Here is a 17,749-nt window from a genome sequence, read left to right on the forward strand (position 1 = left end):
TGTGTGAAAGTTTATTAGAATGCAACTAATTTTAATAATTTTTTTTGTGTTTGGCAAATAAAATGTTGTCCTTATAGTTTTCAGTTATGTACGTGCATATATTATTTTCACTTTAAGCTAAAATATATTAGGAATAAGAGATAAACCAACCAGTAGCATAGTAGGTGCTCTAGGCTGGTTTGCGAACAGAAGTTAATAATCTTCATCTTTTTCTTTGAAATCATAGCAATAAATTAATAAACAAAAGATTTCCAGCGACAAAATATTGATATTGATATTCGACCTTGTTGTCACTCATACGCCGTGGCATGCCAGCAACTTGGGTTAGAAGACAGGCATTTCATTGAACTGCCATTCGTAGTAGAACAAGTACTTTAACAATTATTTTAGTAATGCGTATTTCGTTTATCTAGTTTCAGTCAATAAATTACACTTTAGGGAAAATCTCAAGTTTTTAAGTTGCACAAAAAGAAACGCCGATACACGTAAATTTATGGCGGTTTCGTTTCTACAAAAAACGTTGCTTTCTCATCGTCCTCTTTAGTGTTTGTGCGTAGAGGGCTAAGAGAAGGTTGCATTTTTCGGTAGAAAAGAAATCGGCATTCGTTTTGAGTCATAGACTACACGGTTCAACAAAATTTGGTCGTATTTCATTTCAAAATTTGGTTTGAAGTGCATTTACAAAATTTTTCTAGCAAGTCAAGTTTTTGAGAAAAAACTGTTGAAGTGTCAAAAAATGGCAAAAAATCGAATTTTGACGTAGTTTTTCCGAAGAAGAAAACCTCGTATTAATGAAAATACAAATCGTCTGATGAGTTGATTAGAGAGGGATGAAAATTAAAAAAAAACGCTCAGTTATTCAATAGCATGCATTTGTTTTCCCACAAATACGAAAATTTCAATTTATGAATTTATTTTGAAAACAAGGTGATTTCATGAACAAATCAACATTAAAAATTCAATATCCCAGATTCATCATCAGCCAGAGTTTTGTCTGTTAACACTTTCCGCGGTCTGTAATAAAATCCTGAAAAATTTTTTTCTGGGCCCCCTTATCACCGCTTGTGGAGGTTTGATTTCCTATCCTACCACTTCTCCTTGGTGGCTAAGTTCTGGTGGAATCATTCGCCATGTTATTCGCGAGTGTTCGTTCTTCTACTAAGTTTTTTTTTACTTTTTCACCCTTTTCTCTTCAATTCGGTGACATGCGGCAGTATCTGTCAGGCGAATTGGTTTTTCATTAATACGTGTTTTTTTCTTCGTTCCAATTATATTTTTAATTATTTTTTTGAAGTTTGCCACTTTCACCATTTAAGCTGATGCCAGATAAAACTTTGTAGCTTTGCGTGACATTTATAACTTTGCCAGCAAAGCGCCAGACGCAAAAGGTATGCCACAATGAACGCCAAGAAATCAATTTTTTACTCGTCAAAATTGCTGTGGATTTAAGATATTTTGCTTTAAAATTATCAGCAATGTAATTGAGTTTTATGTTTCAGCATGAATACTCGAATTTGGACGAAACAAAATAAATATTAAACCGGCTGATTGTCAAAGCGCGCAAAAAGATGGGAGTTGGCCATCTTTTCGCTTCGCGCTGCAGCTTCAATGATCTATGTGGCATGCTTTGTGCATTTTCATACAATTCATCTTAGCTGTCAAAGCGAATCTGTCACGTAAAGCGAAGCAAACGTTTTATGTGGCATCAGCTTTATCGACAATTCAACAGTTTTTTTCTCAAAAACTGGATGTGCTAGAAAACTTTTGTAGATGCACTTCAAGTCAGCATCAAAAAATCTATGATATGAGGTCATCCCGGTTTTTTAGACAAAAATACGACCAAAGGTCCCATATAAAAATAAGAAGCATATCGTGCTGCAGGCTGCGTACGGTAGATACTACACCACAGAACACTGCTTCTTTCGCTATCACGGTAAGACGAACCAGTCTTACAAGTCTTACACGAAGGCTTGTCGATTTCGAAGAAGCGCCATAATATAGTCTGTGGATATGTTGCTCTCGCCGGAAGCAGACTTTAATCGTTGATAGCATACAACTTATTCAGTTTAAAATATAGAATAAAAAGCCCTTGTAATTGCTAGGCTACATTAAAAGCCTTCGCATATAGGGTGAGCGGCCACACAAAATAGACCACGTCAGAGGTTGCATTGTTTATGACAGCCACTTGAAGCAGAAAACATGGCGAATTTCTACAAAAGTGGCAAATTGAATTCGCCTTACCAAAAATCCATATCTTGTGCTCCAAATTCGTTCCCTATACAGATATTTCGCGGCTACGCCGCTTTTTAATTTTTCAAAGCCTTAAATACTTCCATAGTTAGGTCGCTCTTTAAGCAAACGCTTGTTTTGAGGTTTTGAAGTTCTTCAAACAGTTTGTTAATTGTTAAAATATTGAACTAAACTTTCGAAGATATAGCCATAAATCAAATGCTTTTTTACGAAAAAATATACTTTCCGCAACTTAAAAACTAGCAGCTTATCAAACCGCTTTACTTTATTCAAGTATCTTTTTATCCGATTTTGTCATGGGAGCTTACCTGAAAGAACTCCTTATCTAAGTGTCTTTACGGGGGTTAGTTAATACTTTACCCTCCTTCCTCTGCGTAAACATGAGCCTCTAAAAAGTTATGGTTATCCAGAATTAAACATAAAGAGATCATTTCAAACAAATTGATCTCATACGAGGAGACATTTCAGAATGCTACTTGACTGGTCTCATTTCAGAGAAAAAAAATATTACAAACTTAGTTGTCATTTCTTTAGCAGAATGCCTTCTCTATGGCTAGTTGTAGTGGTGGAAGCTCTATCTCTAACTTGGTTGATAGCGTCGTCCTCAAAAATGCCACAACCGCAACAATGGGTTACTATTGGCTATATAATCATGACACATATACCAGACATTGGCAAAGGGTGCTGTTTTTGTGACTTTAAGCCTACTCACGTTAAAAACGGAGGATGAACGAACACCACCGCAAAGCGTGCTGTCTTGCAAATACAGCCACCACAAGTGAACGATGCTTATAACAGCTCATACTGATATTGACTTCGGCAAATCTGTACTCCGAATGATCGTGCACGAAGCCAGCAACCGGCGTATTTGATCGACAGCCATAAGCACGATACTGCATTTGGACGGTTGCCGAAAGCATGACAGCTTATGTGAAAGACTGGCGAAGGCAAGATGCCGCAGTTAGCTAACTTGATTTGTTGCAGAAGTCAAACCGCCGCCTTTGGTTTGTTGCTGAAGGCGCGTTTGACGTGTTGCCGAAGTGATGATACTGTAGTTCAAAAACATTCAAAGACACTTGCTTGTTTGAAATGAAGCATTGATATGTACATACATACATACGTACGTATGCACATTCCTCACAACTAGCCAGCAGTGAGCAATGCAATTGAATGGTAGACGCGCTATAAATACATACATACATGCATACGAGACGATAAATTACCCTTTACCACATTCGTCGTCATTTCAGCAACAAGTCAGATGATTTTCAGCAACAAGTCAAACGACTTCTGCAACAAATGATGACTCTCATGTTTTCGGAGCCGTTCAACTGCCACGTTTGCTGGTTTCGTGCACGATCATTCAGAGTACAGATTTGCCGAAGTCAATATCAGTATGAGCAGTTATAAGCATCGTTCACTTGTGGTGGCTGTATTTGCAAGACAGCACACAGTGCGCTCGTGTTCAGTCATCCTCTAATTTGGTTTAGGTATCGATACTACTAAGCCAACGCCGCTGCTCAGTCATACAAAGCAGCGGTATTGAATGAGTATGAACAGTTGACGATCAACCAATGCTATTCCCTGACATATACACCTTTCTTAGTATCAATTTATCCATCTTTAGGTAAGTGCTTGTATCTAAACAGCTAATGTACCACAGTTAAATCTTTACTAAGAATAAACACTAACACTTATATTGGTTCCTTATATAAAACTTTATATGACAGCTATTTGCAGCTTTCCGGTGCGGTAATAGACACCACTATTCAGCCTTTGTAAAGTTCCCGCATAGAAATAGATATACATATGCATATAGCACTTACATGAATATCTACAAACTTTTGAACAAACCCAGTTCATACCGTTATAGTTAACTCCTTTTATTCAAACACTTTGCTTTTTACTTTCAACTTTTCCTTTCTAACACATCGCTTTTATCTTTCGTAGATTGAAAATTCGTCGTGCCATGCCCAGTGATACCGGAAATTATACATGCGTGCCAACGATAGCGAAGACATCCTCGGTTTATGTGCACGTCATAATAGGTGAGTAGTTATGGTATATGTGTGTGACACGTATGTACATGCATCCATCAACATGCTCATAAACATACTTACTTGCTACACACATACATATATATGTATGTATGTATGTGGGAGTCTACATTGATAATAGCCCACGCACGAAAGATATGTGTACGTGGTTACAGCACCGGAAAGTAAAAATGCAACTGGAAATTAAAATGTTTATTAAATCTAAGAAAAGTATAGGTTAAATGGTTTACAAATAAGCATTATTTTTTTTTTTTTTTTTTAACAAGAAAAATCTAAAATCTTGTTGCCTGATTGTTTGTAATACTATGAGTCCAGTAGGCTTTCTTCCGAGGCGAAATACTTGGGTATTATCCTTGACTCCGAACTTACTTGGAAGTGTAACGTAGAGCAAAGAGCAAAGAAGAGCCTAGCAACGTACAAAACATACCTGTAAAAGGGCCTTCGAGAAAAACGGGCCACCTGAAGTACTCGCAACGGGCGCAGCCACAATAAGGGCCCAAATACTAAGAGAATTCAAACTGTGGACGCAGACTTAGTATGGGCAAGCAGCGGCGTTGAAGGTAATTAATAATGAATGGCATAACGGAATCAAGGCAGACTGTGTTTTTTTTTTGCAAACTCAAAATTAACCTTTGTTATATTAAAATTGAATTGGCTTTAAAACCATACTAAAAATTATTATATAAAATGTTATTATATAAAATGATATTGTTTCTATTACCTGGCTCAAAAACTATTTACATAATGAATTTCAGTCTAATTTTCGGAAGCTATACCATAGAAATCTTCCTCAAGCTCAAGGCTACCAAATAATAACAGAATTGGAAATGATCAACTTTTTTGGGGCCCAAGGACGGTTAGGTGTTAAAAATTTCCAATACTTTTTAAGGACCAATATATGTATACACGATCAGATCCTCGAATCAATTCCTTTCGACTTTATAAGTTTAGGATAAAAAAGAATTAACTTAAGGATCTCGTGGCTTTAAAAATAAATATGTATAGGTGTGTGACATAGAATGCACATATTCGTATGTACATATGTATGAAAAAAAGTCAGATGCATTGCTTTAGCTCGCAGAGCAACAAGTGTCGACAACAACAACAAGAGCAAACAACTTATTATGAGTACCTCATCCACTAGATCTTAGCGAGCAACAAAAGGCATCACAGTTGATGAGCTACTTTACGATGCCACAGCCACAGCAACGTGAAAAAAGCAGCAGTTTATTGTTGTTGCAGTTGCTGGTAAGCTTTTGTGCCACTTGTGCTAATGCGCTGCGATTTGCTATATGTATGTATGTAGTTATATAGAAACATCTGTGTGTTTGTCGTTGCAACGCAATATAATTATTGCACTGATGAAATGCTGGCGGTGATGTTGATAGTGGGGTCGTAAGGCGGTGCACTGCGCTGTTTCCACTTTGCCATCCTATTCAACTTGTTAGCGCCCCAACAATGCTGTTGCTGTTATTTGAATTTTTTCCAACAGCTACAAAGCTCATCTCACTCTCAGTGAGTACTAAAGGGGTATGCACGCCTAAACGTATGCTATACAATACTGATTACATGCACTCTAGCAAATCGTAAAATTTTGCTGAGGGTAGAGTTTACTATTAGCTGGGGCATTTTTTGTTTTTTTTGTTTTTGGCGAACAGGAAGTCGGTTTATCCTCCTTAGCGCTCAACTGTAATGAGTAGTTTGGCCGAAACACCCTGTTGCGCATAGCGGATGGGGGTCGGTTGGAGGCGTTTCACACATTTCCCAAATGTGCTCGTTTAACATCGCTCGCACTCCTAGTTAGTGTTAGAGTTTGCTTCGTCCCAAAATACTCGATTGCATGTTCCACGCTAAAAATCTAGTTTTTGGGGGCAGCCCATTAACACATAATAACAAGTTGAGGAGTATAAGTATTTAATATCGTTTTTTTTTTCAAATGTGTAAACTACTGTAAACTACTTTTATATGACAGGCTTTGGTGCCAAATCGACTAATGATTCAAGTCGACTATTTTTGATTTGGATGAATTTCAGTTTTCTTTTATCATGTAACGAAGTTCTTCCAAAAGAAAAAAAAAGAAAAATAGCAGCAAGAGTTTACGGGGTGTGCACGACGGGTTCGATCCCTGCTGAAGTCAAGAAAAAAGGAATCTGATGAGGAGGTGTGGTGATGTCTAAAAAAGCAACTATAATGTCTACCGCTAAGACTTTGCTATTTTTCCTAACAAAAATTGCGAGGTAAAAAGTTCAATACCAGTGGTGAAAAAATAAATTTTTTTTTTTTTCAAAGTTCAAAATTTTTCGGATTTTGCAACTTAAATTTTTGAATATCTGGGGTGTACTTGGAGCACATATTTTTTCTAAGTTCAAAAATTTATATCTTAAAAAAACACCTTTAAAATTGCAGGATCCCTTTAAGATCAGTTGAAGGTGTTGAAAACAAAGTTCAAAAATTCTTTATATTAAAAAAAAAACACCTTGAAAATTTCAACATCTTTTAAGATCAGTTGGAGGTGTTGCAACAAAAATTTAGCCAAACATTTTTATAATTTTTTTGGTTTTTTGCAATTTTTGAAATTCTAAAATTCTGGGAATTGTATAATACTTGAATTTTTATACCCGAGCGCACTTGTCACAAGGGTATATTAATTTTGTTCACATAACGGTTGTTTTTAACAGCCAAAACGAATCGAGATAGATATAGACAACTGTATACATAAATGATCAGGATGAAAAAAGAAATCGATTAAGCCATGTCTGTCTGTCCGTCCGTCTGTCCGTCTGTCCGTCCGTCCGTGTACACGATAACTCGAGCAAAAATTGAGATATCTCAATGAAATTTGGTATGAAGGTTTCCCTTAATCCAAGGTAGGTTGGTATTGAACCGCCCACTTTTGACCACATATATGTCTATCGATAACCGTTCTACCAATTTGTACCAAACTCCGTGTGGTTATTGTGCTTGCCACATACAAGAAAAACGTTGAAAATTATTGAAATCGGACTAAAATTACGGATGCTTTTCATATAACGGTAAATTTCAGAAATGCTTGAAACTTCCATATTTCGAAATTGAAGGTCGCTAATTTACTCAAAATTGATACACCCCGTCTTACCATCTAGCGGTAGCTTTCGGAAAGGTGAAAAAACATATAATTAATACTTGCGCCGGGTATTTAATGTTCGGCTCCGCCCGAACTTAGACTTTCTTACTTGTTTTTATATACCTTTTTTGTGTAGAGACCAAAACGATTCTGGTAACTTTAATAGTTTTTGAGATATTCAAAAAATAAACTTGTAAAATCCCGGAATTTGATTTTGACACAAGCTTGGAAAAACCATTTAATTTTTTTTTTTCGTTTTGCAGAACTTTGTTATATGGTAAAAGGAAAGTTGGGACTAAATTTAATCATTCACAAAAATGGTCGATTCCAACCACTATGTGTTTATGTGGCAAAAAGTCGCTTTTCGTACTTACAAAAAAAAAAACTTTTTCTCCTAGGTATTTCATAAGAAAAACTTCAAACCAAATAACGATATCTTTTGTTTTTGTAAAAAACAAAGGACAACTGCTTAGCAGGTGGTCATAGTCGTGGTCTGGGAGTCAAATATTGGAATCGATTTTGTGTTCTCTTTGTTTAGCTATTTTCGAACAATCATATTTAAGTTAATAGATAATTGTATACAAAATTTACAAAAATATAGGAAATAAAAAGAAAAGTAAGAACTTTCAAGATGTTTAACTTTTTTTTTTTAATATTTTATTTGGAGCGAAAAATAAATTATTATATTTTTCTTATTATTTTTTCCTGTACTTTGCCAACATTTTTTTCAAATTAGCCACTGTATAATTGTATTTGTAATTAAGTGACATTTTTTTTTCTTTAGAGTAGATATTTTGAAAAAAACTGCACTCAAATTTTTTTAATAAAACCGCGAATTTAAAAGTGACCACATTTGATCCTTCGGTCGTCGAGCGTTAAGACGGGTTTCTTTTTTGGTCATAATTAATTCTAGCCACAAAAATGGCTCAATTTACCCATAATGCATTGGTCGAATTGACAAAGACTGATCCATACAATCAACCGTTATTCGAACAAGTTTACAATACCCTTGTACACAAGTGCGCTTGCGTATAAAAATGGCTCGAATGAAATGCTTTCTGTTTGATATTTGTTTTGCAATTTCCCTACAAACCGTTAAAACAAAAGAAATAAATGGACTCATGCTGCAAGTCGAGCCTTTTTATAGTACCCGTCGAGTGTGTATTTGGTTTATGACTGAAATGTGGCTTGCTCTAAATTTTCACCAAACGATAACAAAACGCAATATATGTATATGTAAAAACGTGGAGCGCTTAATGCGCCTGTGTATGTAGCTATACATTTACACATATATGGATGTACTTAGGTGTATGTAAGCACTTGTATGCGTGTGTTTACCTGAGTGGATTTGCTACCTTTTAGTCGGTGAGTGGATAAGTGCTACTTGTGTGGGCTTTGGCAAGCCGCTTATGCAAATGACTTATCGTAGACTAAAGAGGTTTCGTTTATAAGTACATATTTATATTTATGTATAAGCTTTGAAAAACTACATTTTATTTTTCTTACTTTTTCAAGAAAAGATCAAAAGTTTTGCCGTTAGAGTTTTTTATAATATTTTTTTTTTTTCAGCTTATTTTTTTCTTCGTTTGCTTGCCACACCATTGACGGTCTGTTTTTCGTAAAGCGGCTGCCAGTTTATTAGCAGCACAATTTGACCGTCTGGCGGCAGAAGTCATAAACAGTTTTTCATTTTCAGCTACGTGAGTACTTTTGTTTGTTTTGCTGCAGATTTATTATGCAAATAGTGACGCAAATTACTCCATAGACCGTAAAAAAGTTATAGACGTAGATACTTGCAAAATATTACCAAAAATTATGCGAAATGGTGCAGAGTTGAATTGCAAAGAAATAAATTTTATTGTTAGTTGTGCATAAAAATTTGTAATAACCAACCACAATAACAATGCAAATTAAAGTTGGGAAACGAATGTCTGCATTGTAAAATGCATAGCTTTTGTTGCTATTAAATTTTTGCACAATAAATGGTACATATAAATATTAATGGCAAACTGATTTAAACAAAAAAAATATATATATATTTAAACTAATTACGAAAATGCACAAAGAAATACATAAACAGCAAAGGTTATGGTAGCACAGTACCATGCGGCGTTGAAGACACTTGTGCCTAGATCTCTGTCGCCAGTAATATCTGCCTCTCCCTAATGGTACAGCATACGGCGACTGCCCGTTTGTGACTTGGTCAGCATATTTTCCTCACTATTGATGAAGAGTCTACTCGGACTCACACATTGTCGAACTTTCACTGATGGCCTCAAAACTGACGCTGGGTCAGGATCTGAGATCTTTATCGAAATTAATGGGGATAAGCCTCACTTTTCTCTTGGGGGGGGGGGGCATGCTTTGGTCTTCCAGGTTGGCAATCCGTACGGCCATGGACTACGTAGTGGAAAATAGATGGATGAGAAGCAGTTTACGTATTTGAAGGAATTTACCAGCCCTCTAACTACTTCCAAACTTGTTTGCAATTCAAGTATTGACTAACCAACAACCAATGAGAAGCGATGTAGACAAAATTTTTGCGTACCTTTTTGTATTGTTTCGCGCGGAGTGCTATGTTTGTATGTGTATTTGTTGGAACACACAGCATATACTTAAGTACTTTTACAAAAACAAATGTACCCTGAGTGCAAAGGGCATGCCCATTGCCGGAGTACAGTATACCCGTATATCTCACCGGCACACAGTGGTCGGCGAAGCCATATTATACGCGAAAAATGCATATTTTCAAACTGTGTTAAATTAATCAGAATAAAGTTATTCATATTCAGAAATGTCCAACGAACTCAAAACTGATTAGTGTTTTCAATAATAGCTGCTGAGAAAGCCATTGAGAATCCATTTAGTTCAACGAGTTCTATCGTGACACGTTCTAACAATCACTAGACAACTTTAGCAGTTGTTCCAAATAACATAAAATGTATTAAAATATTAAAGGTTTATGTTATCTATTCTATATAAGCCATGATATCATTTGTAAGATGTGTCTTAACAGAGCTGAAATCAATTTTCGAAAGTGCCGTCCAGTAGCTCGTTTCTGTAACAATTCTCTATCAAGGCGAATTGAGATATGAATTCGCCGCCCTATTCTCTATTGCTAATGAGTATTTGACGAATATTCTCTAAAAGTAGAAAATAATCGGTAGAGAAGAGTTACAGGAATTAAAAACATTAATAAATTTTCATGGAACTTGGTATTAAAGATTCTTAAGTTCGCTCATTACAAGTTTTAAACTAGTTTTTCAAGATTCAAAATGCGAAATTCAATATGGCGACCGAAATTTCCAAAATTTCAAACCTGGCTAACTTTATTTAAAAACGAGAAAAATGAAGTTTTGCAAATGACGAATTTCGCATAATATAAAAAATGTAGCGCTCGTCGGCCACACTGAAGAAGTGAAACTTACGTACATACATTTTTCTTTTGCTTAAGGTTTTATTTTTTGTCTTTTTTTTATCTGGATCCCTCTACCCCTGTTCGTTCTAATTACATTTATGTTATTCTGTTTTCCTTTACCTTCATTTTTATCTTTATAATCTTTCGATAACAAAATCGATAGTAACATCCAACAAAGAGAAAACCGATACAAGTGTCGACAATAAAATCAGTGACAAATTCGATAAAAATTTCGATAGCAAAATAGTAATAATATTGGTAGCAAAATCGATTAGAAAATCAATAAAAATATCGCTAATAAAACAGACAACAAAATCGATAAATATCCGACAGCAAAATCGATAAGATAACAAAATCGATAAATAATCGATAAAAAAAATCGATAACAATATTAATAACAAAATCGATAAAAATATCGACAGCAAAATCTATAACAATATCGATAACAAAAGCAATAACAATATCGATAGCAAATTTCGATAACACAATTCGATAAAAATATCGATTGTTATATCGATAAGCCCCGAAAATCCAGAAAATCTGAAATCCCAAAACAGTTCTTAGACTGAGCCTCTGTGTCTATATCTATATCCTTTTCTCTATAATTAACTTTATTTTAATCTTTCTTTCTCTATCTTCATATATACTTTTATCGGTATCCTCATCATCACCTTTTTCTTTTTATTTATCTTTGTTTTTACTTGTATGCTTATCATTTTCGTCTCTATTTATTCCCTTTCACCTTTGCCCTTATATAAGTAAAGTGTTCAACCATTTCCGTTGCACCATTTCCGTGTGCAATTTCCGTTGAATTTGTCAATTTACTCCCAGCCAACCAACCGCCGTTAAGAAGTTTCACTTCAAAAAAACTTAAAACACTGTTTGGGCCTAGATCATTTTTTTTGGGCTGAACATATAGCAATACATAAATATGTTGTACTACTCAACTGAAGATGACAGTTGATTTGACAGTTTGAATATGCTATAGAACTCGAGATCATTGAGCCTTAAAACATAGTACTTTTAATTCTTGGAAGATTTGCCTTATTTCTAGAGAAATTTACAGCTCCTTCGACAATTGTAAATTCTTAAGGTTTTCATTTGACGTAAAGTCGTGACTAGCATATCTAAAACACTTATCAGTAGCATATTAAAAAATATTTGCTTATTTTTAGAAAATTTATTAGTTTATTTGGCAGCTGCCAACTCTCAAAGTTTTAATTTGACACAAAATTCGTGATCAGCATGTCAAAGAACGTAATCAGTGGCGTTTTTAAAAAGATTGTCTTATTTTTAGAAAAAATTTACGGTCCATTTGGCAGCTGTCAACTGCTAAGGTACATAACCAGTGGTATTTTCTTAATTTTATAGAAATTGGCAGTTTATTTTACAAGCTGTTAACAGTCAAACTATAAATTTTATGGCATATTCGGATTTAGCATTTCACCCAATTTTACGATCCCGCAGTTTTATTATAGTCGTAACATCCCGTCTAATAAATACAATAAAATATTTTGAATGCAGTTTCCTTCTACAACTTCATACTTATAAATATACATATGTATAACAATAATAGATAACTGCTTGAAAATCACTTGGTAAACTATTCTAAACATACACACATACTATTTAAATAAATATGTATTGTGGATGAATACTTTTCTGGCACTTGATCTTAAATTTATTTGCTTGCTTTCTATTCATTTAAGTATCTTTTTTAGAGATTTTCTAACCGCAACATTTTCTGCAACATTAGTCTGATGGAAAACTAAACGAGTACAAATACATACTATATAATCACAACTTCATAATAGCCTTTGGCAAAATGTCTTTTATTTATGTACGTTCAAGGATTAAAATAGTCCGCATACAATTTCGGTTTGACACAAAGCATGACTGCATGTCTATGTATGTACGGGTATGTATACAGGAAATGCCCAAAGCTGCAGAAAATAATTAACTGCCCACCAATATTTATATAACACATACATACATAGCTATGTTTGAGCGTGTTCGTTAACTCTGTGTGCCAGCTTAAATGCTCTATAAGTGCTTTGAGAATGTAAGTATGTGTGTGAAATTGAGGTGCCTCTAGCGATAAATAAACTTGTGCCAAATGGTTTCTTTCATGCAGCCACTACACTATTTTCACAACTTCTCTGCATTTAGTTTTTATTTTTTTATATTTTTTTTGCATGGCTTGTGTGTGCAAATGTTTGCTTTACTTCCGAGTGCACATCAAGAAAGGAGCTTTTCTTCGGTAGCTAAAATATAGTGGAAATGAATGTGAAAAGCTGTGTTGGTTTTGAAGAAAACAAAAAAAACACAAAAAATAAAAATAAAAAACTTGCATTGCACATTGCAAACAAAAGTAAATGGAAGTCGCTTTAACGGTCAATTACCCGAAAGAAAGCAACAAAATGGCTGTCACATGTTCTCGTCATGCGGCAGTGCAGCAGGACGCCCGACAAGTTACTGATTGTTGCCCGGCAATGCAGTCATTTGGCAGGCCACTTAAAATGTGCACTGCAATTGGTCACAATGGAATGTGGAAAACACTTTGTTATAAATAAAACTTATTTTTTTCTTTGTTTAAACATATATTTTTTTAATGTGTAAGTCAAGCTTCAAGCTGTAAACTATAAAATGAAATAGAATAGAAAAACACTCTTGTACCCCGTGATAACTTCATTTTCTAAGCCGACATGGATTATGTGGCGTTGCTGGTTGCCGGCAGCGCCTGCGTCGCCTGTCGCCTGCCATTCGCCATTATGCCCACTTGCAACTGCATACAGCTTGCAATCGCTCGCTTGCTCATCTCTCACTAGCTTGCTTAGTGTTTAGCGAATGACTTGCCTTCAGGCTCAACGCTGCATTTCCTGCGCTTGTCTACTTTTACTCTGCACAATGCGCAAGTTTTAAGGGAAGGCAGTAGGGGTCACCCCGCTTATAACTACTCGGCAAGCCATGGTTGTTAAAGAATTCTTTGAGTTAGCCGGTCAGTCGTGATGGTATGCAACTATGCGCTACTTTGGCTATCTCTCGTCGTTTACGTTTTTGCTCTCTTGTTTTTTTTTTGCCGTTGAAGCTGCTGGCGAGACTTTGTGTCAAAGTTGTAGTTTTTATTTTACAAGCTGTTTTTGTGTTGTTTTTGTAAGTGTAACATTTCCGTTGGCGCATTGTGCTAGCGTTTCTCAACAGTAGCTATAGTAATGCTCATTTAATAATAATGTTGTTATTGTTTTTGTAAGTCTTTTGTGTACTTACACTCGCACCCTTTAGCCACTTAGCCTTTACCTATTCACTTCAGCTATGTAATCGTAGTGCCGTTTCTCCATTTTGTTCTTGTTTTGGCGCTTATGCTCGTTTTAAATTTTGTGTTTTTTTTCTTTTTGGTGCTTCGAGACTTTGTGGATTTCTGTAACTGTTTCTAGCTATGCGCTTGCTCTAAGGTTTTTGTTGTCTGCTTTTGTTTGCCTCAAAGTGGCAAAGACGAGCATCATGCATACCTTGTAGGATACAACTCAAACAAGTGAAAATGTTTTACATATTTTATTTCAATTGAGTTTCAAAACAGCCTATTTTGTATAAGGGAAGATTAGGATGCTGATCTGCCGACGATACACAATGGTATTGCCATCTGCACTGATGGCTCAGAGTTGGAAAAATTTGTTGACGGCAGTCATATCGCCTACTTAAAGATTAAAGTGTCTCTCAGGAGGAGATCTTTGCCATAAGTCTGCTTGTTTTAGAAGAAGAATAAAATTAAAAAAAGAAAATATTATATACAGAAAACTTAATATTAAAAAGAAAAATATTTTTATTAAAACAAAAATAAAAAATAAAAGATAAGCTCCTGAAAATTTAATGAAATAAAAAAACATATATTTTTCTTTTGTAAACCAAAAAAACCTATAAATTAAAAGGAAATCAAAGTAACGAAAAAAACAAATATAATTAGAAAAGGAAAAAAATACATACAATAAGTTTTTACAAATCAAATAAAAATTAAAAAAATATATATATATTTTCTTTTTTAAACAATAAAATATATAGATTAAGAGAAAATCAAATTAAAAACGAAAAAAAAAATAATTAAAAAAAGAAAATAGATTCTATGAATTAAATTAAATGAAATTAAAAAATATGCTACTTTTTAAAACAATGACATCTAATCATTAAAACAAAGTTAAATTGAGAAAGAAAAGAAATACCTAAAATGAAAAAAAATTAAATGAAATTAACAAGTATATTTTTTTCTTTTTAAAACAATCGAATTGAAAAACTAAAAAAGAAAAGAATTTAAATTTAAAAAGATAAAATAAACAGTGCCGCCTTAGGCTCGAAGTCGGATCTTTCGAATGGCACACCTGTACTTTGCTCACTCGGCCATTGCTAATGTTGCAGCGACGCGAGCTAACAGATATACAAAAATTGGTTTTCACCACGAATGGTGAACGAGAGAGCTTTTCTAAGACTTTTGCGCTACAATATTAAAAAACTTTCGAACTACCTTGCCATTTGTCTTTCATTTGTCTTTTGAGGACAAGAATGGTTCTGAAACATTGAAGAAAGCGAAATGTACGCGTAGTCGCTGCAATGAGAGCAGGGTCTCTTAATCCGCGAAGCCCCAAAAATTACCTCAGTATTTTACCATGACCATAACTGGTTTGACAACTTATTTAGACTAATCGTACGAATTGCCGCAACATTTGCGACCTGCTTGGCATGTAGGTCTACCAGAAGAAATTGTTGTTATCATCGCAAGCTGGACGCAAGTTTGGACTTTATCCAACCATAGCACTATACCAGGATAGAGAGCTGTGTTATTTTGGGTTCTATCCCCAATCATTTTCCTATGGAACTGCTTCAAGAGAATAGTGCTACTGTTGCTTTGCGCACTCGAACTGCAATATTTGGCCCGCAGTTTAGTTTGCTATCTAGTATAAGACCGAGATATTAGAAAGGAAGTATAACCTCTTTGTCTTCTAAGGTATCCACGGTGATTCGTTTTGAAATACCTGCTCTGTCATTTCGCTATCGTTAATGTTGTTCTTTTCTACACGCTTCTACAATGCTCGATATAACAATATCGAAGCCCAGCTGTCCTCCATTGATTTGATTTCGGAGACGAAAGTTCTATTGCAACGCACTGTGAGGAAACCTGTCTATAAATTTTCGCACATGGCAAGTCACTACGCATGTTTCTCTCCTTCCGATTAGTTGCTTTGAAGTGGTCAGCTTTTTGTTGCTGTCTTTGAAAATTTTAATATGTGTATACAGCCTGTAGGCGCATATACTTGTGCATATGTTTACATGCGCTATTGTGCAACCCTTTCGAGTAGGGAGTTGTGTTGCTGTGTTGCTTTCTGTTTTGTAATGCAATCAGAAGTTCAATTGCCGCTAGCATTCAGATCTCATTTTGCATTTCATGGAAATCTTTTTGCAGCCGTTTTCCATACCATAACATTCACTCAAATGTTTTTATGCTTTCTTATTCATCCGTCTTCACCGTCTGTAAAGGGTGAAATGAGTTGTGCATCTTACTGTTGTTTCATTTAGTGCATTCTCGTTTCTGTAACTCAAGTACTCTCGANTTCAAATGTTTTTATGCTTTCTTATTCATCCATCTTCACCTGCAAAGGGTCAAATGAGTGGTGCGTCTTGCTGTTGTTTCATTTAGTGCATTCTCGTTTCTGTAACTCAAGTACTCTCGAAAATAATGACAATTTGCAAATAATTTATTTATACTTACTTACTTAGCTACCTAAAAGCTGCATATGTTGATGGAAATCTTTCCCCGGAACTTGTCATTGTATACGAAGGCAGTTTGATGAGTTGGTGAAGGTAAAACTTTCAGAAAGCCCTATTTGGTGCATTCATCAAAAAAAAGCATTTGTGTATGACTTTGACAATTTTTTAAAAGTTGAATTATTTTCGTAGTTATGGCCATGGTGGAATAATACAAGGTGTTGGATATTGACAGCGTTCTCGCTCTTGCTTTGGATAACTTTTTCCTCAGGAGGCTGGTAACAATGCTGGCTCACAGAATAGCGTAAGTAGACTACTTCACATCGACCGATATGGAATTTTTTGATGTTGATTTTTAAGCGAAAGTCTCCTGCAGTGCGCCAGCCACCGGCCTCTTTGGGCATAATGTGGATGGGACTTGTCCATTGATTGCTCGAAGGTGTTATGACACCATGATGCAGCAACAGATTAAAATCTTCTTTTGCGGCGTTTAACTTCTCACCAGTGAGTTTGCGTGGGCGCTCGTGGACTGGGGGACCATTGGTGACAATGTGGTGTACGGTTGTTTCACTATCGACATTTGGTGCAGCATCACGTAGTGTGATCTCTATGTAATCCTTCAACAGGTTAGCTTAGAACGCGTCTGACTTGCTTTTGGACAAATTCGACGTAGGGTGCACAATTGTCGCGATGCTGTCAATTTGTATAAATTTATACCAAACTCGGTGCACTTAATTATCTTGGCTTGGAAAAGCAATACGTTTAAAATACGAAAACGCCGATGTTTCAGTAATTGTGGACCCTAATTTACTCCAAGTTAATACTTACAACATTCATTTAACAATAAATAAGACTGTTATATTACTGTAATTATTACAAAAATGTAGTTTTATTACATTTTCTTACTTTTACTGTGATACATATTTGAATTATCTAATTCCCTAAATTAAAGTGGAATCTGATTTTTTAAACCGGTGACCACCCTGGGAGGCTGCTAAAAATAAAGCGTTTTCAAAACCATTTCCGATGCCCATATTGCAGCAATGCATTTAACTTAATAGAACAAAATTTTTTAATGGGTGGCAACTCTGTTAATCTTCCAACCTAGATACGAACACGTAAGTATGCGTGCTCCTACAATCGGACCACGGCAACATGGAGTCTATCGAT

At 35.3% G+C, this 17,749-nt stretch overlaps 1 protein-coding gene across 1 annotated transcript in view; it reads left to right on the plus strand.

Moving 5' to 3' along the window:
• LOC108359012 (defective proboscis extension response 1) overlaps window positions 1-17,749 on the plus strand; it is a 230,663-nt gene that overhangs the window by 204,962 nt on the left and 7,952 nt on the right. The window contains exon 7 of the mRNA XM_017610623.1: window positions 4,201-4,298. Within this exon, the coding sequence (XP_017466112.1) occupies window positions 4,201-4,298 (98 nt within the window). The remainder of the gene's footprint in view (window positions 1-4,200; window positions 4,299-17,749) is intronic.

Source organism: Rhagoletis zephyria, unplaced genomic scaffold, assembly GCF_001687245.7.
Source record: "Rhagoletis zephyria isolate East Lansing unplaced genomic scaffold, Rhagoletis_zephyria_1.1 Rzeph_scaffold_00324, whole genome shotgun sequence".
Classification (NCBI taxonomy): domain Eukaryota; kingdom Metazoa; phylum Arthropoda; class Insecta; order Diptera; family Tephritidae; genus Rhagoletis; species Rhagoletis zephyria.